Raw genomic sequence first — 26,355 nt, forward strand, 5'->3', positions numbered from 1 at the left:
GTTCCTTGCCAAATGCTCAGCCACTTGGACATGCTGGTTTTGCTTTGATGGCAAAAAGGTCTTTGAGAATTTGATGCAAGAGCATGAGACCAGTTATCTCCAAGAAGCAGAATGTGTTCAGTTGCTGTATGTCTTGCATGATGCTTTGATGAGCTGGAAGAACTTTAAACTTCTGGAATAGGGCAATTCCATTACAATTCGAATTTTAATAATTTTACATTTTAAGGTGCTAGGGGAAAAAAAGTGAAGACTTAGTAGGAGTCCCATGAGAAGTTTTTAACAAACTGGTGTGTGGAATGAATGAAGGGCAAGGGCCTGCTGTACGCAGGCTTCTGGACACTGTCTTCTCTTTTTTGTTTTAGCTGAATCTGGTGCATCGAATAATGAAAGAAGTTTGGAGGAGATACCAGCTTCACTCCTGTGTCTTCTGCTTGTGAGCAAGTGATTTGTTAAAGTTTTCAGCCTGCCTTTTAAAATATGGGCATAATGATTTTGGTCATCAACAGTAGTACGCCTTTGAACAATCAGTGCCTGTGCTGCTGTCAGTGTCAGTGTGACTGTCACTTGCTCTTCCTAAGGATCCTGCTGGCCCTCCCTAGGCCAGTGTGAATATTAACCATGCAGGCAGTGTTATGGCCGGAGTTCAAAGTTGCTGAGTTTGGAGTGGTCCTCAGCTGGGTAGTGGGTGTTAAACACCTATAAAAGCCAGGTCACTTACACCAGCACCCTTTCACCTGTTGCTGCTGATTAGAGGTACTGCTGAGAGCCTTGTAAATGTGCAGCAACAGGGGGAGGACACAGAGGCTTTGTGTGTCTGCAGCACTGGGCAGCTGGTGCTGGGTGAGACACCACAGTAAACAAGTCAGCATCCCATGGCACTTCATCCCAAAGGCAGGCATTCAGTGCACAGCCAGTATGGCAAATTGACGCTCTCTCCAGGACAATGTGGGCACCTTAGGTTCTTAATGTGTTGCTACTTTGTTAACTACAGTGATGAGAAAGGAAGTGCAGGAGAGTTTGCGGTGTTCCACATCATGAGTCGGATTCTGGAAGCAGCAAATGGCATGTGCATGCCTTTACCTCCTGGTAAGTTCTGTGGTTTACTGTTTTAATCATAAGTGAGGAGAGCAGTACTATAAATTCTTCCCAGCAGAGCACTGGTTGCAGCACATGTGTCAAGCTAGCTTTGGCAGTATTGACATCTATTCAAGTCAGTTATAGAGGGGAAGGCCCTTGATAAACCTGTACAAGTGAAATGAAGCAAAACTAAATAGTTACTAGAAACAGAGAAAACTAAACAGAGGTTTCCAGTGGAATGCTTGGGTGCAGTCTTATCTTAGAACTAAGATTTAGACTCCTTTCACATATATGTATTTTTAGACAACTGGACTTCAGTGTCAAGGGCTACAAGGGAAAATTCTATCCTGTAGCAAATAGAGTGTTTTTTCTCATGCTGTTGCCCTGCTAATAATTTTCAGTTTCATCCTGAAGGGATTACTTCCAGCCTTGATGGAAGAGCTGGTCTGGATAGTAGACTCACTTCCTAGAGCTCCTCATAATTGTTTACAGCATTTTCAAAGCACTTGCTTATTTTCATTAGGGCAAGACATCTTGACATCTGAACATCTTAATGCTTTCCAATTCTGTTTGAATCTTTCTGGATTTTATTAACTGATCTGTCTTCGGTCTTAGAAACTGCTTTTGGTATGAGTTTGTCCCTCAGTCTGTGTGGGCACAAATGCTGCCACACAGTAGTGTTACCTGATAACAAGACCATCATGAGGCTGGTGTTAAAGGAGAAGCTGAAGTGTTAACACTGCCCGTGGGAGTGCCTGGGTGGCAGCGACATCCTGAGGGTGGTGAGGCCTCAGGTTTTGATTAATTAGGAGGAGAGAGGGAGATAAAAACCAAATTAATAGAACAATTCAGATATAAAACTTGGAGACATTTAGTGACAGTGTACAACTTTAATGACTGTTTTCAGTCCCCTTAGCATTCTTCTTTCTGACAAGCTTGTGCTTGAGAGGACTTAGAAGATGTCTAAATAAAACTACATGACTCAATAAATTGATTTCTTCACCAACTAGAAACAATCAGAAAGTTAAGGGAAGTGATGGCTTTAGCTAGAGTAATGCCAGTCTCCAATAGAGAATTAGAAAAAAATACGTATTGTACTAAACAAGTTTGTCTCTTTCATAGGTTTTCACACTCTGCATCTGGGTCTTGGTGTTCGATGTCTCCCTCTGCACACCCTCCTGCACTATATTGACAATGGGGTCTTGCAATTGACAGAAACGTGTGTCAGGAAATTGCTGAAAGGTACAGTGAACATCGTGTTTCATTTGTTACCAGCAGCTAATTGGGAGTGTTGTCCTTGGAGCTGCTCCCCTTGGACACAGGCTTTACTGCCCAGGACACTCAGCTCTTCTTAGAGTGTTGTTTCAGTGAGGGCTGTAGCTGATGGTGTTGCCTACCTGAAAGGAGAAAGTCAGGGCTCAGGCTATGTGATTTGCTGTACCATAGCACACAAAGAAATGTCTCTGTGGAGAGAATTTGAGTTTGTAGTTTTTCCACTTGAGAGTTCTTAGAAAAGCAAATACTAAAGATCATCATAGGATTTGTTGGGGAATTTCTGTGACTCTATGAAATTGCACACCTGTGTGTGGGGAAGTGTCTTGGTTTGAAAGACAGGTGTCTGCTAAGGAAGGCAGGAGTCTCCCTTGGAATGGCAGATGCAACCCCCCTTCCCTCCGAGTTATTCTAATTTTGAAATCAAGGGGCTTTTAGGCAAAGATGTAGAAAATAGGAATAACAGTTCTTTACTATTATGTATCTGTATGTGTATAACCAGTCAAACAAACAGCAATAACTATGGCAGTAACAGCAAACAATCACAAACCCAGTCCCAGCCTTCTCGGCTGTCAGGCCCTTTCCCCTCGGGTGCAGTTCCGCTCGCAGCCGGCAGGGGCGCTGGCGGCTCCCGGTGAGCAGGGCAGGTGCGATGGTTCCCCCGCGGCTGCAGGGGGCGCTCCGGAGCGAGCTCGGGGAGCACGCGGCACTGGTGCCCTGGGATCCCGGGAAGGGATGGGACAAAGGCTTCACAAACCCCTGGGCAGCCGATCCCGGTGTCTGCCAGACCCTCGGGAACAGCAGGCTGGAACAGCAGGCTGGAACGGCAGGGACGAGCACAAATCCCGGGTGGGAGATGAGGTGTATCCAAACGGGGAACCCCCCAGAGGTCTGGGCAGGCAGGGTGTGCGGGGTTACAGCGTAGCGAAGGCTCCAAGCAACAGCGGGGGCAGGGCGGCCACAGCCCAGCTCCCAGTAGGGCAGGGAAGGCGGGCTTGGGATCCCAGGGTTTCTCTGGCAGAAGGAAATAAAGCAGCCCAAGAAGCAGCCTCCCTCTCTGTCCAAACGCCGGAACCAACTGTCCGCACACCCAGGTGAAACAAAAGAGTAGCCAGATGCACCCCACTTCAAAGCCAGGTCTTTTGTTTTTCTTAATTACCCAGCAATTTGTCCCCCTAGCAACACATATGGGGAAAATTCCTTTAACAGAAAAAAACCCCAGGAGAACTCCTAAAACTCCAACCGGAAGTTGGTCTGCTATCCAGCCCTCAGCTTTTGCTTTATGTTTGGGACAAGAGGAACAGGCCTGTCATGCTGACCTCATGGCTGGGGAAGATTATGGAACAGATCACTTGAGTGCCATCACATGGCATGTGCAGGACAACCAGGGGATCAGACCCAGCCAGCATGGGTTTGTGAAAGGCAGATCATCTTGTCCAACCTGATCTCCTTCTATGACCATGTGACCCACACAGTGGATGAGGGAAAGGCTTTGTTTGTTGTCTACCTGGACTTTACACCATTTGACACCATTTCCCACAGCATTCTCCTGGAGAAACTGGCTGATCATGGCCTGGATGGGAGCACTGTTCACTGGGGATAAAACTGGCTGGACAGCTGGGCCCAGAGAGTGGAGAGGAATGGAGTTACATCCAGCTGGTGGCTGGTCCCCAGTGGGGTTCCCCAGAACTCAGTACTGGGGCCAGTCTTGTTTAATACCTTCATCAGTAATCTGGACAAGGGGATGGAATGCTTCCTCAGCCATTTTGCAGATGACACCAAGCTGGGCAGGAGGGTAGGAGGGCTCTGCAGACAGGTGTAACCAGGCCACACTGATGGGCTGAGGTCAATTTCGTGAGGTTCAACAAGGCCGAGTACCGGGTCCTGCCCTTTGGCCACAACAGCCCCAGGCAGCGCCACAGGCTGGGGCAGAGCGGCTGCAAAGCTGCCCAGGGGAAAAGGACCTGGGGGTGCTGGTCAGTGGTGGCTGAACATCAGCCAGCTGTGCCCAGTGATGTGCTATTTCTCCAGTGTCCAAGAAAAGGGACAACAAAATATGCTGTATCAATCTGTGCCTGGTCTTTATAAATGAAATATTATAAACTTGGGGAGTTGTACTTAGTCGAAGTACTTTTGAATTACTGTATAAATTTTTATATAAAATGGCGAAGTTATGTACAAATATACAGAAATACATTTGTATAAATTATATAACTGTAAATAACAGCCCTTATTTATGTAGTATAATGTAAATAATAGTCCTTACTTTAAATTGAAATTTTCATTTCATTACAGAGGTGATGTTTATTCAGAATGTCTTCAGTGAAAGTTGAAAGTTATGTGATTACTACTTGTTTGATATGGTTTTTTTGCCTCTTGCTTATAGATCTGGATGACACTGAACAGAATGAAAAGCTGAAGTTTAGTATTGTCATGAGGCTTCCTGAGGTAACTAATGGCTTTGGATATAATTTCTTGGATTTTGGAATTGATAGGAAATGCCTCCTTATACATAGGGTCCAACCAATGAAAGATTCAGCTGTAATTCAAATAGAACCTGATTCAAATATAACCAGAACATCCATAGTTTCTTCATCTGCTGCTCCTGGCCTGTAGGATACCCTGATAACTTAAATTATAAATTTGTCCATAGTGTTTTACCAAGCCTTCAGTACCCTACAGGAGTCAACAAGACTGACACTGTTCTGCTGAGTACTCATCTCCATAAAGCAATGAGGGTTTAAAGAGGGTTTATGGGAGTTTTGTGTGGGGTTTTTAGCATCCACAGGGCCTTCCACACTTGTGACCTCTGTGTTTGGTTCCATACACTTAAAAAAATATGTTCAAAAGCTGGTAGAGTAAAAGCTGTAAAATCCTACTGTACCACAGCTTTGTGGCAGGGATGAATTACAAGATCTCCCCTCAGCTAAACCTCACAGTCTCATCTATTCACAAGGTGACTTGTGTAGCCACAGGCTAGAGCTGATTACTGGCGCTTCATAAAATGTTCTAGCAGAATGGGAGATGCACTCCTCCTTCTCCCCTTTTGCTCTTAGTGCACAGCACAGGACTGCAGGGGAAACACAAGATGTCAGGGAGCAGAGGAACACCAGGGATCCCCCTCGGGGAATGCCTCGCTGCAGAACAGGCTTTTCTCACATAAGTTGCCCATTGTTTGCTCGTTATTAAGCTCGTAAGCTTTCACTTAGAGTTCAAATGGCCAGAAGTGCCGCTGGCGTTTTCCTCCAACAAAGGCTTCTTTATTTGGCAGCTGTTTTGAGAAAGGGTAGAGAAGGAGATCTCCACAGGATGTTCTTTGTCCTCTGTGTCTTGTTTTGGGCCAGGGCTGGTGAGCTGGGGTCAGCACAGGGCCCCTGAGCTGCCAGCCCCAGGCCTGGTGGGTGGGGAACTCCATTCCAACCACGCTCTGACGTGAAGGGCTGAGCTGGGAGAGATTTAGGGAACAACTACTGCTAGCTATGCACAGTAGACCAGTGCTTTGTTGTATCTATTTACAGCGTTGGGAAAAAATGCTGGGAATAGTCTGTTTGCCAGAAAGGTCACTTTGGGGTGACTCAGACTATTTTGAGCAGGTTACATGCAGTAGATGACTTCAATTTCATCAGAAGCAAGGATTTAAGCACCATTAAACTGTACAGCATTTACTAAAATGAACAGCTGTCTGCATTGCGGTGCAGCTGAAGGGGAGGGACAGGGGAAGATCTACACAAGGAAAACAGCAGAAGGTGGAGCTCATTTCAGTGTGTTCCTATTCTTTTGCTTATTGGTTGGGATTGGAAGCTTTGGGAAACCTGGTTTTGAATCTCTTTTGGCTCTGGGAATGTAAGTCAATGTTATCAGTTTCCAGGATAACAGGATCGAAACTTCTGTTCCCAGTATCTTTCCTTGTCAGCGTTCGGCTTGTCTAAGCTTCCTTAGACTGAGCCTGAGAAGCCCTGTCCTGAATGAGCCTTGAGGAATGGGGCATGTACATTATTCTCTGGGGGAAGAATAGGTTCAAATCAGTCACAGTAAAGGATAAAGATTCAATTAATACTTAAGTACATGGAACAGTGGCACTGGGACAGACCAATTGAGGTGAAGACCAAGCGACGAGGTTTTGATTTCCCACATTTTGGGAGCATATTGTGATCTCTTAGTTACTGGCTACAAAAGGAAGGCTCCATGGCTTCCTTCCATCAGAACATGATAACCTCTGTGTCATCAGGGTCTGAAAGGAAAGCACATCTGCATTACAGGGTGGATTTTGTGTCAGGTTTTTTCTCCATTTTCTTAAGTTTCCATTGTCTCGTGTTTATGTTCTCAGGTTTTTGGGGTTTCTTTTTGCTTACTAGGCTCTTGGTCAAAAGGTCCGCCAGTACTGGAATCATCCAATAAATGCAAATTTAATTGCACGGAAATACGTGAAACTTTTGCTTGAGAAGCTGGGAAACAGGCAGGTAAGGGCACAGAGGCCGTGTTTTTAAATCTTATGCTTTGACAGTGTTGAGATTCCTGAGCTTTCTGTGGACTATAACACACTAAAGAAACACTGAACCTTGGTACTGTGTGACTTTGTGAACTAACCTGAAATGGTCTCCCTTGTAGTGCAGCAGGCCTATCCCTGAGAGACTCTCAGTCCCTGTGGAGTTTTTGCCACTGAACTACCTGGCTAATATGTTGACAGAGATAGAGAATCAAGGTAATGTTAATTCTGTACTTCGGAAGACCAGTGATCGTTACCCTCTGATGCTCACTCAGATGTATTCTGCCTATAGTGACATAATTGAGTTATTAGAACTCCAGTGATGTCTGAACACATAGGTTTGGTTGTCTTTCTGCTGAAGGAAAGTGTCAGGGGCCAAGATTCTCCATGTATGGGGAGAATACATTCTCCGTGTATTCCTCCCCCTGCTATCTGGGGAGGAAAGAGAGTTAAACCATGTAGCATTATATGAGCATGTGTCCTGGGGCATTTAATGCACTACCACCAACACAGCCACTGTGCTTCAGTCTGGGTTTGGATCTCCAGTGTCGAATTGGTTTGGAAGTCCAGCCTCCAGAGAGTCTTCCCTCTGTGTGGGATACAATTGACTTACATCCCACTGATAGGACAGTTTTTGCCATGGATGAGCATCCAAAAGGCACCACTGAAAGCTGTAGGTATTTTGGGTACATGAAAACACAGTCCTATTAGCCCTTATCTTTTGGTATTGTAGATGAAGCTGTTTAATAGATTGCAGGACTGTAAGTGTACAGAAGCATGTACAATTTTGTAAATACTTCCTCACCATGTTTCTCTAGGTGTGCATCCATGTGAAAAACAAGACCATGTAAATGTAAGATTTGTAGAGGAAACAGCACTCAAGCACACTATGACACTTCTGGGCCTCAAATATTCCTGAAATACCGTGCTGTTGAAGAAGGCTGTCAAACTGTGGTGCCTCTGTAAAAGTATTCATGTAAATGCAATGTTGTTTCCCAAATAACCTGCAGTTTTGGGTAGTTGCCAGTACTGACGTGAGCTACTCAAAATGGTGTTTGGTCCAACATACTGAGATTGAAATTACTGACTTCTAGATAAATCCTAGAGAAGTGCATTTGACATAACCTCAGGTTTGAAATTTATCTGTGGTTTCATTTTGAAGTGGTCAAAGAAGTGGAACAACAGCGGGTATCAAAACACGCTGTGAAAATTGGTATAAATGTCACTTCTTTTAACAAGACAATGCTAGAAAAGGCAGTCCAGTTGTACAGTAACAAGAACCAGTAACTGTTTACTTGGATTAATAAAAGGATTTCTTGGTGTGTTTGTGTAAAGCAGGTAAGAATAACAAATGACTTTTTATGTCAGGCATGAGTAAGGAGGTATTCATTCCTTGTGGTGGTGTCTGTTACCTTACGGTACTTCTGCTTCTGGAGCTGCATTCTAATATTTTCACTTGTGTAATTAGCACAAAATATAATCTCCTTAAAGTGCATGTGACAGATTTTGTTGGGAGTTTGTTTGTTTGTTTGTGGGGTTTTTTGTTGTTTTTTAAAGATATGTATAATATATTGTAAGCAATATAGGATAAGGAAAAAGCTTTAGAAATTTATTTTAACAGTGGCTTGGACAGAGTTTTACATAATTCTTTTTTACAACTTCTAGTGTTACAGTTCAAACCTCAGCTTCAGAAAGAAATTAGGCAGGCTGTTTTTCCTTTGTTTTCAACTTCTGTTCATATGTAACTGAGCCAGTGTTGTTTGTTCTTTTGTTTTAAATTCTGAACTGTGACATTAATTTAAAATGGTAATAGCAATTTGCTACACAGAGAAAATTGCCAAGTTGTGCCATGCAGGATTTCTGCAGCCTTTATTGGATTTTATGAAAACTACAAAATTCCAGACTATTAAACTAGAGAAACTCATCAAATTGGATATATTTGGGAGGTTTTCAAAACAACCTCTGATATTCTCTTTGAGTAGTTTCCATTGATGCTCCCTGCTCCTTACCAGTGAAATAAAAAGATGCAGTTCCTGGGAGTGACCCGGCGAGCTCATGGTCACTCCCTTGTCATTGCCATCCGCGAAGGTTTAGCTGTCTCAGTGACTGCAGAGTGGGGAGGAATATTTTTTTCAATATAATTAGAATTTCTCTGGGAATTGTAAATTCCAGTCCCAGACTGCAGAAAGCCATGTTGGTTGGTGTATGTGTATAAGCGGTGGTTACTTTGTATTATATTAATAACAAGAGAAGATTTTCTAGCCTGTTCTTTTTAATGAATGTATTATAACATATCTTCAAATGCAATAAAACTTCACCTGGAAAAAAAAAAAACAAGCATAGCATGAGGATCACTCACTTTTCTTAACACTTGGAAATACTGCACTGCATTTGGGCTACCTGGAGAATGGACCCTGGATCGCCGACTAGTTAGCTATGCTTTTGGCATGAACAAATACTTTGTTTTCAGTATGGAATTTGGCTGAACACCTACAGATCTTCCTTCAGTGCAGTGTAAATGCTGCTGACTCTTGTGATCCAGCAGCTGGTGCTGGTCTCTCCTGCTTCAGGCGCTGTCTGTTCAGATTTCAGGTAGCTTTGGAGGAGGCTTTTTGAAATGTCTGGGACTCGAGCTGGGCTCACTTGGTCTGAGGGGAGCCACGTGGGGCTGCAGCAGCGGGAGCCTCCCCTCCTCCGGGATAGTGGGGGCATGGCAGGGTACTGCACCTTGTTCCTCCTCTGCAGGGTGCTGTCAGAGAAACACAGCTTGGTCACACAGGGGTTGTGTGCTTTAAAACTCCAGTGCTCTCCCGAGCCAGTGTACAAAATCCATGACAAAGGAAATACCATTAGTCTAATCCCTGGCAAGGCAGGAAAGTTGAAATGGTATTAAAAGGAAAGCATGAGGTTTTGACCTTGCAGATGCGAGTTTGTCCTTTTAAATAGTAGACAGTGTGAGCCTGTCATGCTTTTGTTATTTGTCAAGGAAACAGATGAGACGAGCTATTAAAAGCTGTAATAATTGTGCACAGAACATCTGAGGAACAATTCTGTTCTTGAACATAGTTACTGCAGTGAGCCTTTATCCACAGCACTGAAAGAAAACTTGAGTCACAGCATGAGAAGATGTTTCATGACAGAAGTTTCTTATTCTAAACCATTATTATTCTGTAGGAGCTCTCTGCTCTGGGATCACTGACCATCTCAAGGACAGAGGCAGTGTCCAGCAGGGTAGGGTTTGAAGCACTGTTTGCCATGCTGCCCTGCCTACCTCAGTCTCTTACCCAGCAATCCAATTTCTTGCTGCTTCCGATCTGATGCTCATTGCATCTTATATGTGGGAGACGCTAAACTTACTTCTCCTGAACCCTACACTCCACATTTTGCAGCTTTTCCTTGAAATCCAATGAAAAGTAGTATTCCACTGATGGCTGTCCTGCCCTTCAGCCACAAGATAGTTACACAAACTACTTTTATAATCAAAGGTGAGGCTTCTAGTATATGATCTCCTCAAGATTCAATGACCAGCTCTAAGCAGTGTTGCCAGACTAGTGTTAAAATTCCACAAACCCACTGTAGTAGTTTTCTCTGTCTGTACTGTCATCTGCACTGGCTCTTGGAGCTCTTGCAATGTATGACAAAAACTTACTTTAGCTCTGGCTTCAGCTGCTACTTTTTGCATCTTCTCACTGTGTACTATCTTCCACCGTTTCTCTTCTGCTTCTATAGGAGCGGGAAGGCCTTGACTTATTGTCAATGAAGCAGTCATCACAAATTTCTCTTTGTCTCTGATTTCCTGCTGGAGTTTAATGGCAAGCGCTTGCTGCATGGATAACTCTGCAAAAAGAGCCCTTATCTCCAGGGTTTTGTCATTTATCTTCTTCTGCAGTTCGTTGGTCTGCAATGCAAAACATCTGCACTGTAGTTAGGGCTTCCCTTTAGGCACTCACTGGGCATGACACTTGGGGCAGCATTAGGCATGTGAAAATAAGTCCAACTTGACAAGGTTTTAAATAGTGGTTGAATACTTGAAAATGACTTAATTTTTGTGATCACTTAGAACCAAAGAAATTGGCTGCTCAAGAAGTCACAGTTACTCCAATACAAGAAAAGCACATTTGTCTTTGCTTCTTGTCCTTTTCAGGTGGACAGTAAAACTCCCCCAGCCCCCAAAGGCTTGGGATCCCAATTCTCTTTGAGTTTATGCATAATTAACTTTGTAATAAAGCTGGAATAAGCCAAATTACTACAAGATAATTGAGTAATAACGCTGATGCAGGGGCTATGGGTTGTGACATTATCCTTGGAAGGGGGACAAACAGAAAAGGAATGTGACAAGAATCCTTGAGTCTCACTGAAGATGATTTTAAAAAACCAACAAAACTTAAATACTCTTTAAGTGACTAATAGGGAATTGGGAGAGTCAAAGCACTTGTGAATGCAACTTTTGGCACACTGCCATTCTTACAGTAATTTATTAGCCCATGGCCATCATTTCACAAACACAGTTAACAACCATGATATTTCTGTGTGTATTTAAAATTAATTATTAAAAAAACTGTTTTGAGCTTTCATGTGTGCCAAACCTAACATCTAAGGAAAAAAATTCTACTCTGGCCTTGTTTTACATTAATTACTTAGCATTTTTTTTCTGACTTTCCCTCAGCTCTGCTCAATTTGCAGCTTTTTCATTAGGAATATGGGGGCTGGGAGCATTTTTGGTCTTTCCCAAACAATATTACTGGCAGTTAAAAGCAAATAGCTATAATTATATTTTTAAAACTGTATTGGAAACCATGTTTCCTGTGTGATTCTCCCTAACTGAACAACAAAAGTACTTTGAGCCAGATACCAAGTTCAACTTTTTGTATGTTGGAGTAGAATTTACCTGGCCTTCCTTTATTTTTTTTGCCTTTATTTTCTTTTAGCCTTTGACATGTTTGTTGTAGAAAAGCTGTTAAGTATATTTGCAAAAGGAGGATCCTACAAAGTTTCTAAGCATCTACTTCAGAAAGTCCTAATCTTATATTTGGTGAAAGGTGCAACTTTCTTTTTAAAAGCGAGGACATTCACTATTCATGTCTGTAATTTCTGAAGACTAATTTATGATTTGCCTATCAACATTGCCAGCCACTTTTGTAATTTGCAAGTGAATCACCTCTGCCCAGATACTGTTTCATTCTGTACAGGCTGGCAAGCAGAGCATGCAGTGCCCTTCTTACCCTCCTGGTGAACAGCAGCATGTCCTGCTTGCCGTTCTCCACCATGGCACGGATTCTGTCCGTCAGATCGGAAATGTTCTCGCAGAGAAAATCTATCTTCAGCAGTCTCTGCTCCTTCTGCAGCAGCTCTGCCTCGATCTGCAGTAAGAACGAAGACACGGTGTAAGGAAAGGACAGGGGAAGGGGCAGCACAAAGTGTTCTGTGATTGCCTTGAGCTGCTGAAATAATACCAGTGAACAGCAATAAAAAAAAAGCTTCACCATTAGTTTTCTCAAAACTTATGCCCTCTCTGCCAAATAGCAGGCCCAGATTGGTTCAGTTGGTTACTGTCAGTCATACAATTCTTCCATATCAGACCGTGCCCTTTTGGGGACAGGGGTTTATACCATTGTCACTGCCTTACTGTGCTTTTCTTGAAAGCAATGGAGCTTTTTTCTAGTCATCATTTTTTTTTTAATCTTCTGGTTCCTTGAGTCACACCATAATGGAAGGTTTCAGCTCTTGCTTTAAATACTTTTTCCCTCCTCATGCTAAAAAAAATATGGGCTCCATAAACAAATTACAACTACAATGACTTTAAATCCCAAGGAGATTGAAATAGACATTTAAAGTTATCATAACTCCAAGAAATGTTTCTTTTTAATGTGCAGGTTGGTGATAGCAGGCTGTGTTGTGGCCTGCTTGGCTATGCAGAGCTCCCTCCTGCCAAGGAATAAGGGACAGTAAAGCAAAAAGCTCAGGTAATTCAAGCAGTTATGCTCAGGGTCTGTCTTTACAAATTGGATTTCAAAAGAAGACTCTGAGGTGTGCTCAGGGCTTGCTGCTACTGCCCTCACACCTTCAGAACCTTTTGCGAATCCCCTCCAAACACTGAACGCAGCAGGAGGAGTTTTGTGCTTCTATAAATGGGAAAGACAAAACTATATAAGAAAATGTTCCTTTACCTTCTTCCCCTCCATACCGAGGGCTCTGAAACTGGCTTTCCACTGGACCTAATGCTTCCCTTTGAAGTCTCCCAGGGCAGTCACCAGCAGTGCTGCAGTCAGGTGTTAGCTGCTGGGCTGGCCTGGCTGCTGCTTCCACCAAGCTCTGTTCAGTGGTTCCTTCTTCATCAGGGAAGCAAAGCAGTAGAGCCCAGCCCTGACAAGGGGGCAGTGTTTGATTCTGTGCCGCACAAGCACACTTTGTTAAGAGGCTGGCAGGTCTGCCTCTTGCTCACAGCCCATGGATAGTGCTAGAACAGCTCACTGCCAATTACCAAAGACTGTTAGCAGTTTATTATTCTGCATTTATCTCCCTCTGCTGCCTTTTCTGTGCCTTCCCCTAGTGAGGTGGGTCTGCACTGAAGTGCCAATGATGTGAATGGAATCAGCAGAGGATGCTGCAGAGTCAGGGGTACCTGACAGACCCCTGCCCTCCCCAGCCTCTCCTGGAAGAAGTCAAAATGTCCCATGTCCAGTTGACCTGGAAAGCAGACACTGGGATGGAGTTCCAAATAGCCAATCATGACTTTAATTCCTCTCACAGAAAATTTATTTTGAAAATAAAAGACACTATTTGTGTTTTGTAAGAGGCCAAGCACAGCAGGATAGCTCAGGATGTGGGAAGTGACATTACCTGTTCGATCCTTTTGAGCAGCTCAGGTGGAGATGGGTCCTTCCCTCCCATTTCTTGCTTTCTGCTCTCATTTGTGGCATCACCATGGTTTTCCTCCAGCTGTTTAATCTTGTCCTTGCATTGGGAATACTAGCAAACAAAGAGCCTCAACAGTTATTTATTCCCACCAAACTTATCATCAGACCTTGGTTTGGAGACTTCAACAGACAAGGTTTTCTTGTACTGGGAAGGAGGGCAGGTAACACAGAAAATTATGAATCATTTTTACATTTTCTTTTAAAAGGGAACTACAGTGTGACAGTTGCAGGACAGAGGAAACCCTGCTGTTTGACAGAAATTGAGTTCCACCTGTTTCTTGGTCCTCGGGCTACTTTTTGGTTTTTATCCTCAGGAATACAATAGAAGGCCCTGCTTCCCTGCTGGTTAGCACTGAAAGTCTCATCCCTACAGGCATCCAAGTTTTGTACACTAACATTCCCAGGCATTCGTCCTGAAGTGACTCAGTGGCGACACTGAGCAGTGTGGTACCCTCGGGACTCACAGAGGCAGGTGTTGCCTGACCTTTCTCGTGTGAGACCTTCCCATGGAATAACACTTCCCAGCACATGCTAGAGGGACATCCAGGGTCAGCATAAATACTCGCTGAAGGAGTCACTGGGGCCATTTTTTCATGTTTGGACTTGCAAGACTGACAGTGGCAGGGCTGTGTGCTCTGATGTGCACCTGGCTGTCTGTCAGTGAGCTGACATTACACTACCCAAGTGTAAATGTTAACCATCCACTGCAGGTGATGATTGATTATGGAAATACGCAGTCATAGGCTCTCACAGTTATGAAGAGTCACCAAAATGTAAATTAAATGTTTAGATGTTGCCAGGATGAGGTTTGTCACTGGAAGCTAACAAGTCATATTTAACCACAAAAGAGAAAACTGACAGATATTCTCAGGTGGCAGGGCAACATTACCAGAACTCTTAAATATTTCTTTTCCTAGTAAAAAAGCACCACACAACTCACCCCTGTACACTTTGTCTAAAAGCAGCTAAAGTAAAAACCTTAGATGAGTGTAATGAACAATTTCCTCAGCAAACCATGATTCTGAACATAGCTAGGTACTGAAAGTTATATTTTGCTAACAAATAGCTAAAACTCAAGCCCAAAAATACACAGAGTGGAAGAATGTAAAAGCAAGGCCAGTACAAACAGCAGGATGCAGTTATGCTTCCAGTGATCTTTTCTATCTGGGTCCAAATTTCTCAACCACTAACTCAGGGGAAAATGCCTTGTTGGAGGCAGTGGTATCTTAATGAGATTAGGGGCAGCTCACCAAGGAAAATTTTTCAGGACTGAATAGTTAATTTAGAGAAGGACTATTGCAGCAAAGCCACTGTCCAAAAAGCCATAAAAAATTTCATGTTAAATGTAAGTACTAGCCTTACTTTTAAATGCAGTATGAATTGGAAGTGATCAGATGAAAGCCAATCCAAAAGTATCGAAGTGGATTTAGAGATAACCATGTAATTCTGTGTCTGCTTAAGTAACATGACTACAGGCATCTTTCTTTATATTTTTCCTAATTTGTAGTGTTTTCCTTGGACAAGACTTTATCTAAGTTATAAGAGATTCTAAGTCTTAAATTTTTAAAAAATGCTTTCTTTCTTTCTTTCTTTCTTTCTTAGAGTGGATTTGATACAGGGAATAGGAAAAGGCTCTAGAAGAGAGGCTACTTGGATTTTAGTCAGGAGGAATTGTTGAAGGATGAGCACACAGGAGAGAACACTTGTTTAGATAAAGCAACTGGTCTGAAAAAGTGGACATTGAGTCCTTTTTTTAAAATCTCAGAGAAAGTAGGTGAGGTATGTACAGCACTAGAAAAGGGCAAATACAAGACCTATTTTAAAAAAGGGCAGGGATGGAGCTATGGAACCATAGATCACTTTCTGAAGAATAAGTCTGGAACACATTATTAAGTTTTCTTTGTAGATATCGAGAAGAGAAAAAAGGTAGGGATAACAGCCAACATGGATGTGTTGAGTCATGCCAAACCAGACCAATGTCTACTATGATAATTTCACAGGTGTACGAATGACAAATAGTCGTTCTGATTTTTATACAGCTTCAATATTTCATATTATATTCTCATAAACAAGAAAATAAATGGATTCTTGATGAAAATATGCAGTAAATACCTCATCAGTATAATGAGGTTAAGCTCAGAGAGGTTGCAAGTATTTTTTGGAAAAGATTCAAATTCAAAATTACCTTGGTCTGAAAAAAGGTCTGAACCAAAAAGATAATAGTAAATAAAAAATGTAAGTTGCTACATGTAGGCAGGAAAAATTGCCTGTACAAACACAGAATCAAAGTCAACTGGTTGGATGCCCTTTCTTTAAAAAAGGGTCTGGTTGTTACATACATTTACGTGAAGATGAATCGCTGTGTCATGTCAAGAAAGGTGCCACCATACCTGGATGCATAAGCAGGAAGGTAACCTGCAAGATGCCTGCATGAATCCTTTCACTGTCAGCCACAGGTACCAGGTACTGCACCTCTAGACAAATAAAGACCATATTGCCAAAAATAAAAGAAATGCAGGACAAGAATGAGCTAAGAAAAATCTCTGAGAGCTGATTGAAAGAAACAAGGTTGTGTAGCCTAGCAAAAGGATGGGAGAGGAACATGATTAACATCCTTCCGGAAAATGAAATGTTGCAGAAAGGAAAAGAATGGCCCGTTTGTCATGTCCCTGGAGAACAGAATACAAACCAATATTCTTCCACCATAGCAAGAAAGATCCAGGCTAAAGGTCAAGAAAATCTTTCCACTGTTAAGGAAAGACTGGGATAGCTTGCTGGGAAAACTGGTTTGCCAGTGGTGGCTTGAAAGGAGAGCTTAGCCCTTTCAGGAATGACAGGCAATCCAATGCTGGTGTCAGTGCAGATTGCCTAGACAAACTCTTTATCTCTCTACTAGTCCCATTATTCTATGATGATGATATGTAGTCTGGAGATTTTCATGGGATTGTGTTAAAACCTGGACAAATGTTGTTGCCAAATGCCTCAAATAAACTGACAGTCCTTGTACATTGCCTGAACTCTAAGGCATGAAAGTCCCATCTATGTCACCGTGACAGCTCAGCAGGTCTACGTGTTGGACTAATTAATGACTAATGCTAAGTATTGCCCATTGATGGATGAAGGCAGATTAGTTTTTATGGGTCACTTCAGTCAGCAGGACCAGTCCCTTGATTTGCAGTCCCAATTAAAAGTTACATACTTTTATGCCCAGTCAAAACCACCTTACAGTCTCACCAGGTACTTTTTGTGTAAAGAAGTGCCTGTAAATATTTCTATTTTTAAATCTTTACATTGATGGTAACAAACCTACCTAGTCCATGTTACTAGCTCTTGCTTAGAAGAGGTCTGGTCCTGCTTCAGACGATGGTATATTTTTAGCTACACTATTCACCAATGTTTTGTGGAAATAGCCAGCTTCTGATGAAAACATACATACATACAAGTGGAACATACATCACTTTGATGATTAAGCAGCTCATATGGAATATAGGAGACCCAGGTGAAGTGTTTGTTTTTGCTGAATTGGCACACAGCCCTGATCTGGGCTTTTCCCCTTCTCAATGGGCACTACAGCTGCTAAGATTATGGGTCAGTTTTTGCAGTCTGTAAATATTTCTGATTTCAATTTTTTCATTGATATTATGAAAATACCTAGTCCATGTTACTAGCACTTGCTTCAAAGAGGTCTGGTATTGCTGAAGATTGAAGGAGGCAGGAAGGGTAGGAAAAGGGGAGGAAAAAAGAGGCACAGGTACAGGATTCAGCCTGCCTAATCCAGACAGTCTGTGGCCATGATAACTGAACAGAAGCTGAGTCAGATTTCAACATGGGGTCAAATCTGTAATCAGTACAGGAACTAACAATTTGAATTTGGTAACCAACACCAGAATTCAGATTCAGCTCATGGTTTATTTAAATCATGGAGATAAAGCCAAACAATCTGAAACTTCTCATTGGACTTAATTCCTGTTGGCAGTGGGAGTATTAATGCTGAAATGGTTGAGCATAAGGACATGAATGAGTTAACAGCCAGTTTGAACCATGTAATATTTAGTAATCACAGCATCTAGTTAAATTTTAAAGGTTGATAACCGATTATTTGCCACTGTTCACTGGAAAATCCCTGACTTGGGAACATTTATTAAGACTACTGCATGTATAATATCACACCACTCTGTATTTTCCTACTTTGTACTTCTATGTCAACATTGCAAATAGATTTAAAGCACCTGCAACAATAGTGTCCCTTTAACAGTGATTTTAGGTTTCACATGAACTATCGTCATGAAGGAGAAAGTTGCAGGAATTTAGAACAGAAAAAGCAAAGTTTCATGATTGACCCTGTCAGTTCACAAAAATCATCTGCATTTTGCTACTACTGTATTTGACTCAGTGACCCTCATTCTCGTTTTAAACCTTACCTGAAAACTTTGGGGTCTTTTTTGGATTTTTTTTTTTCCTTTAGTCTTCTTTTCCTTTTTCTTTTTAATACTGCCTTGATTCATTGTTTAAATATGTGATGGCCCTGTAAAGTCCTTTGGGGCATGAATTGCATGAGGTATTGGACTATGTTTTATTCTTGTAACGGAGCATAAAATTTCTTCAAAAGGCCAGAAGTAAGAGAATAGTGCAAGCACTATTAAACAGTGAGTCACAGCTCCCATCGATGTGAGTTTGAAAGGCAATGGTACACCCTAATTTATGATTTTGTGCAGGCACTAACAGAGTATGTATGGGAAAAATTACCATCTGGAGATAAGGTCAAAAGTAAATGAGCCATTTCAGAAAGCAAGGAAAGAATGTCCCAAGCACTGCAGTTTGTTAGCTGTTTAATGCTATTTTGTAACTAGAACTAAAACTTACACTGTTTTTGTGCAGAAGAAAATATATGTGGATTATATCATTGTAGGCAGCAGAGTTTCCAGAGTAGGCTCAGGGTCAAGTGTGAATTGAGTTATTATTTTAGAAATTTGATGGTCTAAGTGTATCTCCCACCCCTCCACCTACTCCATCAATACAGTATTAACAAATTTTATCTACAGTCCCATTTATCCCCCATGACTCCCATTCTCCAGCTTAGTCATACTGACATTTCAGACTATGGGGTGGGTTAGCTGGGATTCCATACCCAGGAAACATTTGGCATGTGTGAAACAAAGAGCATGAGCCTCTTTAAGTGTAGAAACTCACATATGTGAAGTTAAAAACATGTATCAGTGTTCTCCTAGACAGGTGTATTACTAAACTTGCTGTTTTAATAAACCTTGTACATCCAGATACATATTCTTCTATGAAATCACCTTAAATTTTAAAATACAGAATGATAGTAAAAAAAGGCTTCTTTTAACACCAACCTGTATCTGAAGTCTCACCAGATGTGCATCCAGGGCATTCCTCACTGGGAGCTCTTTAAAAAACAATTTAATCTCTCTTTTTTTCTCAGCTACCTTCAGCTTCAGAAAACTGATCTTTTCATCCATAACTTGCATCTTAATATCTCCATTTCTACACAACATCTCTTGCCTCTTTATTTTTTCATATAAAAGGCCTAGTTCTTCTTCTCGTTCTCTGAGCAAAAGACCACTGAAATAAGGCCAAAATTAAAAGATAATTTAAAAAACTTACTCATATTCAGTGTATTCCATTCAAAAGCACAAAAAGTGACCTTAGAAGATAGTAATAATCTGTGAAATTATATGAAGCTTTCACAAATATTATTTTAATCTAATGGCAGCATTTTAAATAAGTAACAAAATAATTGCAATGCTAAAATCAGGAAACAAACTCTTGGAAAGGTTACTCTTTTCTCTCACATAATTTTTAAGGTCTTCTGGCCTTCCACAGCATTTAAAAATGGATTAAGATCAGACAGTTTTAGATAATCTGCATTTTTGCAGATACCTTTTCTGTGCATAACGCACAAACAGAGCAGGAGGCTGCAAGTTCTCAAGGCATTCAGTAGCCAAGCTACAGTATTTTTTGAATAATAGTTATAAAGAATGAGCATGATCACCAGTGGAGAAACATCCACATAATGCAAAGCAGCACCAGCAGTGCAGTGAGGGGGACTGGTCGGCAAAACATTGCAGTGCCACAGACATTTAGCATTCCTAATGAGGAGTGCTCATAAGCTGAAAAATATTGTTGCTTCATGGATGTCAAAATTAAATACTACCTTAGATCAAATTTACAAACGTACCTCTCATTTTGTTGCTGAATAGCCCTTTCACATTTTTTGCGTAGTTGCAAAATTTCCTCTTCCATGTGTGTGGCTATAGTGGTAAGTCTGTCAACATTCAAATACTTTTCCTTTTCTTTATTCTCTAGCATCTCTTGTTCAGCTTTGCAATAATCCTTTTTGATCAACTCTGTCATTCTCTCATTCTTTTTAATCTTCGCATACTCTTCCTGCAATTTTCTTTAACATAACAGAAATGTGGGAATGTTTTTAGTCCTTTCAATTTGAAACCAATTTCAGCAATTAATAGCAGAGCTTAAATTTATTTCTCAAGCACACAAGTGCTCCTCTATATCTCTGTTTCACAGAAGCTTTACAACAAGAAGAAAGACTCTCTGAGAGCAATTTTTCTTTGCAAGTTTTTCCATCTTGAAAAGAGCTGGATTCTAGCTCAAGAAAAAAAATGCTATATAGGGAGCACTGCACTACAGCTCTTTTCTTCTCTACTAGGTAGCCCAAGTAGTCATAAAAAATAAAGTTCAAGAGCATAGGCATAAACTGTGATGAAAAGTCTTAATGTGTAGAAATCCTGCCCTTCTATTTAAAGAACAATGTTTAAATTATTTTGTGGTTGCTATTCAAAGTTCTCCAAATCTACTGTTTATAAAACATGTCACAGCATTAACACAAGAAAGAAAATTATCAGATTGCCCATTTGATAGATGAAAAAAATCATAGTGGAAGATAAGTGACAAAATCACATAAAAATAAAGAACAGATCTCATTATTTCCAGCATCCTTGTTGATCACTGGATGATGGTCCTTCACTTAAAAGACAGATTTTTGTCGCCAAATAGACTATTCACTATCTCACAACACAGAATTTAGAGTTATTGCATTTGATCTGTGGTATCACTTCTGGGTCGAGACACAACATTTTCTAAACCAGGAAGATATTCGTGTCAACATACAAAAGAGGTAGTGAAAGGAGAAGCACAATCTCCTGATAAAAAACAGACCTGCAGATGAAATATCCTTCCCTCATGAGCTCCATCATTAAATTGCTGAATCGCTCTATACAGGGCAGGGAGCTGCTTCCTTTCAGTTCCCCCACATGTATAACACTTTGAGTACCACAGCATATTACTGAATTGAATTAAACTTCTGTAAGTCAAGTTTCAGACTGAAAGTATGACAGTATTTCAGAAAGGCAATATGTTTTAAATATTTTCTGAAAAATACTTGTCTTACTTGGACTGATACTCTGTCCTCCAGATTGTATAGGTTGTAGTGAAGTCAGTGGTAGTGATACTAAAATCTACTACTGGGATTAAAAATATTTTTCATAGGAAAGAGAGTTACTGAAAATTCAATACCTCTGACTAGTTTTAAATCTAGGTTTGCAGAGCCCAAAATATTTGTTGGATCTGTACCGAGTAGGGACATCAATAATAATTGTGTATTTCTGATATCTATACAATATTTATGTCTTATTAGCCTTTTTTTCCCCTTCTTTCATCACCTGGGAAGGCCTCAAAAATTTTGCCACAAAATGTCAGCTTGTACATCCTGACAAAATCACTTCAATCACTGAAGTTCCACTTCTTTTTTAGGTATCTCTAGCATGACTTTGAATCAAACTACTAGGAGATTCACAATAAACACTTAGTGTATTCTTTCTCTGAGCAATTTTTTGGCACCAAATAATGAAGTTTGGGGAAAATCAAGTTATTTTTATCTACTCAGTTTTGGTTTTCCTGTTCTGCTCACACAGTTGGCTATTCACTGTCTCCATATTTGCCCAAGTATGGATTTCCAAGACATTGTAATTCTGTCTATATTGCAGAATTTCATCACTAAGATGACAAAAATATGGCAAAATAATACACCACTAAATAATGGTGTAGAAAAAGAGAGCCACACACACCAGGTATTCTGCCTCATTATCCTTGTTGTGAATGTAACCTTTCATTTTGTCTGTGATTGCTTGGAAATTGAAACCACATTTTATCTCAAATAAATGTCATCTAATAAACTTCAATGTGAGTTTGAACCAAAATCTGTTCTAATTTGTTCTAATTTCATGATTAGACAGCCACATTCCTAGCTGGTGACTCCTTTAATAGTCCCATGCACACTTCATTGGGGAATCAAATATGTCAGACCTCTTCTTCTCTAAGGACAGCAAATATGAGTGCAACGGTGTTGCTCATATTGAATGAAACAGCATGATAATGCTAAACCTGAGAGGTGCAAGAACTGTCATATAAAGGATGGGAAAGTGAGAGAGTAGCCAAACTTCAAAATTACTTTCTGCCAAGTAGTGATGCCCAAGCTAGTTGTGGAGTGTTAGTGGGATAAGAAATTGGAACACGTTATGGAGGGATGTTTCTAAGTGCCTTTGTTTTAATCAGATTTTAAAAATCAGGATAATAACTATCAAGGATGATATGGACATAATTGAAGATGGAATAGATTCTCTCCTAAGATTTTTTCCAATCTTACATTTCTATAATTGTGAACTACAGTGTACTGTAAACTCACCTTTCCTTGTTTGCAACAGCATTCCTTAAATTTTCTATTCTATTTTCTAGCAATTTTACCCGGTTTTCAGCTTCCCTTGCTTTCCACTGAGCAGTACGCATCAATTGTATACAGTTTTCCTTTTCAGTTTGCATAAGGTCAAACATTGTAGCAAATCCTTGGAGTCTGAAGAAATGAGATGTGTGAAAGAAATAATTGTTAGCATTTTATGCATACATTACCTGGATAAAAGTTGCTTTAGAAGACTTTTTCTAGATCATGTATTGTTATTATTTTCTTACTCTTTTTGGTTTTCTTTTTTCATCTTTTTACAGGTGATTAGTTCACGATCCTTTCTTTTTAGTTCCTTAACAACACTTTGGAGTTGAATCTGAAATTTAAAAAATATTTAGTGAGCACTTTAGATATAGTAAAGAAATGTCTTTGAAGAAATTACCCAGGACAACTCTTAGATAAGAAAAAGACCGTGAGGGGACTTCATAAGAACTTTTTCTTATTATAATGAAATGTTTTTATTACATAAAAAACAACATTAAAAAGCACAGTTTTTCCATTTATATTAAGCTTACAATTACTATTAGCAATGTAGATAATCCGATGCTGCATCTTAAATGCTTAGTTCCCTATATCTGGAGTTCCACTGTTTCTACTGATCAGCCTGTCAATTCCATCACAATATAATTATTTGGCGTATGAACCATTGAAACTGCACCTTTACAAATAAAATTTCTTTTTTACTCCATTCTGACTTTTAAGCAATCACTGATGTTTGAGCAGAATTGGGTTCTGTTAAGTCTCTGGACTTTTGATTCCAGTTGTGTTCAGTCCTCATAGCATAGGCCATCAATCTTAGATGAACAGGCCTTTTCTTCCCTCCCAGTGGTATCAGGAGGAGGAGAGTGGTATTAGGGAAAGCTGGCGGATGATGGGTTGCAACTTTGGGCTTGCCTGTGTGTTCCTGAATTTGTATTATTTTAGTTGTTTTATTTGTTTATGGACTGATTTTTATTGAAGGTACAAAGCCTGACGTTTATTTTTATAGACAGTCAGAGTTTCCCAAGATGGTAGAACAGTCGCTTATCTAATTTATCTGAATACAGACATACATTTTGGAAACATAAATACCTTGTTCCCATATAGAAATTTGGTATTTAGTAAATTCTATGTGACATCACAGCACATGTCATGCCAGCAAAATGCAGGTAGCAAATACAAAGACTAGTCATAGGAAAAGTTTTCTTTCCCTCTTTCTCTAAATCAATATAATTATTTATGCCTTGAAATGTAACAGGAAAATAGAAATTTCTGCTTCTCCTGGGAATGAGTAGTAGTTCAGTTTATCTTCTAAGGTTCATATATTTGTAAAATAAACCACACAGTTTTACTTCTGAGAATCTCAGGTGAGGTTATCTGCTTTTCTGCCTCTTTCTTTCAAATTGTTCATTTTATTCTACAAGCTTGAAAGAAAATCACAGAATCTCAGAATCACAGAATGTGCTGATTTGGAAGGGACCCACAAGGACCACCAAGCCCAACTCCCAGCCCTGCACAGCATCATCCCCAAGAGTCATGCCATGTGCCCAAGAGCATTGTCCAAACACTTCTTGAACTCTGTCAGGCTGGTGCTGTGACTGCTGCCCTGAGGAGCTGTTCCAGTGCCCAACCACCCTCTGGGGGAAGAACCTTTTGGTCATATCCAACCTAAACCTCCCCTGACACAACTTCAGGCCATTCCCTTGGGTCCTGTCACTGGTCACCACAGAGAAGAGATCAGTGTCTGCGCCTCTGCTGCTCCTCACAAGGAAGTTGTAGCTGCAATGAGGTCTCCCCTCAGTCTCCTCCAGGCTGAACAGACCAAGTGCCCTCAGCTGCTCCTCACCCAGCTTCCCCTCAAGGCCCTTTACCATCTTTGTTGCCCTCCTTTGGACACTCTCTAAATGTCCTTTCAATACCTTGTTTCAATTATGGAGTGATATTTTAACATACTGCACTGCACCACAAATTGCCGATAAAACACCCCAGTATTGTGAGCTTCCAGTGTTCTGATGGAACTTCAAAGCTAGGGTGGGAAATGAGACCACAGGGCTCCCCTCACTGGTAGTTTAATTTCTCCCTATACCAGCTTATACTTTTGAACAGCCTTCCAAATATGCAATTTTTTACCTTGGCTTTCTGAACATTCCTGCATTTCAGTTGCTTCTCATCAGCTCTGAGCCAAGTCAGATGTGTAAGTGTGGATAACTCATTTCTGCATTTTTCCTGCTCTTTAAAAAGCAAGCGTTCTTCAGCAATGCATTCTTCCAACACACGGGCATCCATATCTGATATCATTTCCTAAAGAACATGAAATTTAAATCCTAATGCAACAATGCATCAGTGTTGGCAAACCCAAAGCTGGAAATACTTTGGGTTTATCTGCAATGTAAACAGACTACATAGCTTTAAAAACATAATAAATTATTGCTTTAAAACACCATGCACAATCCCTATAATAACATTTCAAAATACATTATCACCTAGGACCATTTCTGTTCTTCAGTCTAACATCTTTCAGCTGTGGTCCATTGACACAATGGATCTTTATAGCTATATAATCTTTAAGTAAGTTCAGTGTCAGATCCTCAGGAGGAGGTGAATGGAAGCTTCCTAGGCTCCACTGACTATGGCACACAACTTACGTATCCCAAAGAGTGACATGTAGGTACTGGAATGCATATGTATCCAAATAGAAGCTGATTCCCACCTGATAATGTTAATGAATTCAAACAAAACACATAAAGAAAATGGATATAAGGGTAAGAAGACAAGGAGGCTTGATCTTAAGAATGTATGCCTGAGATAGATTGCTTCTTATAAAGTCATTTATGTAGTGGCAAGTACTAATGCTCTCGTAATGCAGATATCTGCATTTCCACAGTCCATATGGCTGTCCTGAGTACAGACAGACATCCACAAATGACAGAACTGTGAAGATGAAAAATCATAATGTACAAATGCTGAATTTTTGTTGTTGCAACAAGACACGGTTCCATATCCAAAGGAAATATATAACAACATATTTCTAGCTGCAGTGTCATTAACAACATTCATAAAGACTAAAACTAGAAAGTAGATTTGCTTTCTACCTTCTAGTATATGGCCAGTAACACCAAAAAAAATTTTTTAAAATGAAAGATGACTGTTCTTTAAAATTGAGCAAATACTAACGCATTTTCTCACCAGAAAGCTGCAGCTAGAAACACCCTTTCCTTTTTTCCTTTATTCTCATGATAGAAAACCAACTGTTAAAATGAAAAAATATGAAAAAGCAGGATTCAGCACCTGTTCAGCTAAACCTCTCTTGATCGTTTCAATTTCCTTCTGCAGTTCTTGTCGTCTTTCTAATAATACTGCATTTTTTTTTGAGTTAATTTCTGCCTACAAGAATAAACCAAGCACAGAGTGATGCAAACAAAAAATGAGGAAAATGTAAACTGCAGATACTCTATTAGAAGTAGCTACTCAAATTAAGAAATTAATTTCCTTTCCTATTGTAATAGCTAGCACAAGAATGCTTCATTGAGTAGAGTTCCTCTGCCACTTATTGGAGTTTCTAAAATTTTTCTTTCAAGAACTAGGAACACTAAACTTCACAAATTTAGAAGGGTTATGGTTTTCAGCAACTAAACTGTCATTAAAAAACCAATAATCACAAAGAGAGTATATGAAACTGTCACCTTCTAAATTCACAGAGGATTTTCAGAGTGAAATTTTGATCTTACTAAAGGAAAAAAAATAGTTCGCATCTATGTAGAATGGATATCACATTTTTTTCTTTTTGCCACTACAGTAGGATTTTCATTAGGCTCTAGAAAGCCAAATCTAACAACACAAACATTTAT

At 40.4% G+C, this 26,355-nt stretch overlaps 2 protein-coding genes across 6 annotated transcripts in view; one reads left to right on the forward strand and one right to left on the reverse strand.

Moving 5' to 3' along the window:
- LOC104686882 (gamma-secretase activating protein) overlaps positions 1-26,355 on the forward strand; it is a 69,784-nt gene that overhangs the window by 37,002 nt on the left and 6,427 nt on the right. For 2 of the 4 annotated variants that reach the window (XR_005604612.1, XM_039571641.1), the window contains exons 25-30: positions 363-433; positions 992-1,086; positions 2,200-2,319; positions 4,736-4,797; positions 6,705-6,809; positions 6,958-7,051. Coding sequence is in view for 2 of the 4 variants with exons in the window: in XM_039571641.1 (XP_039427575.1) it covers positions 363-433; positions 992-1,086; positions 2,200-2,319; positions 4,736-4,797; positions 6,705-6,809; positions 6,958-7,051 (547 nt within the window). In the remaining 2 variants the exon portion in view is untranslated. Of the gene's footprint in view, positions 1-362; positions 434-991; positions 1,087-2,199; positions 2,320-4,735; positions 4,798-6,704; positions 6,810-6,957; positions 7,052-7,653; positions 8,001-26,355 lie in introns of those variants that run through there. The other 2 variants (XR_005604613.1, XM_039571639.1) reach the window with 2 other exon arrangements.
- Positions 8,419-26,355, reverse strand: part of CCDC146 (coiled-coil domain containing 146) — a 69,651-nt gene continuing 51,714 nt past the window's right edge. The window contains exons 10-19 of one of the 2 annotated variants that reach the window (XM_010395659.4): positions 25,796-25,891; positions 24,638-24,808; positions 22,756-22,844; positions 22,475-22,639; positions 19,952-20,170; positions 19,107-19,335; positions 13,676-13,804; positions 12,058-12,195; positions 10,485-10,733; positions 8,419-9,584 (exon numbers count right to left, since the gene is read on the reverse strand). In XM_010395659.4, the coding sequence (XP_010393961.3) occupies positions 9,417-9,584; positions 10,485-10,733; positions 12,058-12,195; positions 13,676-13,804; positions 19,107-19,335; positions 19,952-20,170; positions 22,475-22,639; positions 22,756-22,844; positions 24,638-24,808; positions 25,796-25,891 (1,653 nt within the window). In that variant the 3' untranslated portion in view covers positions 8,419-9,416. The remainder of the gene's footprint in view (positions 9,585-10,484; positions 10,734-12,057; positions 12,196-13,675; positions 13,805-19,106; positions 19,336-19,951; positions 20,171-22,474; positions 22,640-22,755; positions 22,845-24,637; positions 24,809-25,795; positions 25,892-26,355) is intronic. The other variant, XM_019283580.3, reaches the window with a different exon arrangement.

This window comes from Corvus cornix, chromosome 1A (genome assembly GCF_000738735.6).
Source record: "Corvus cornix cornix isolate S_Up_H32 chromosome 1A, ASM73873v5, whole genome shotgun sequence".
Lineage (NCBI taxonomy): Eukaryota > Metazoa > Chordata > Aves > Passeriformes > Corvidae > Corvus > Corvus cornix.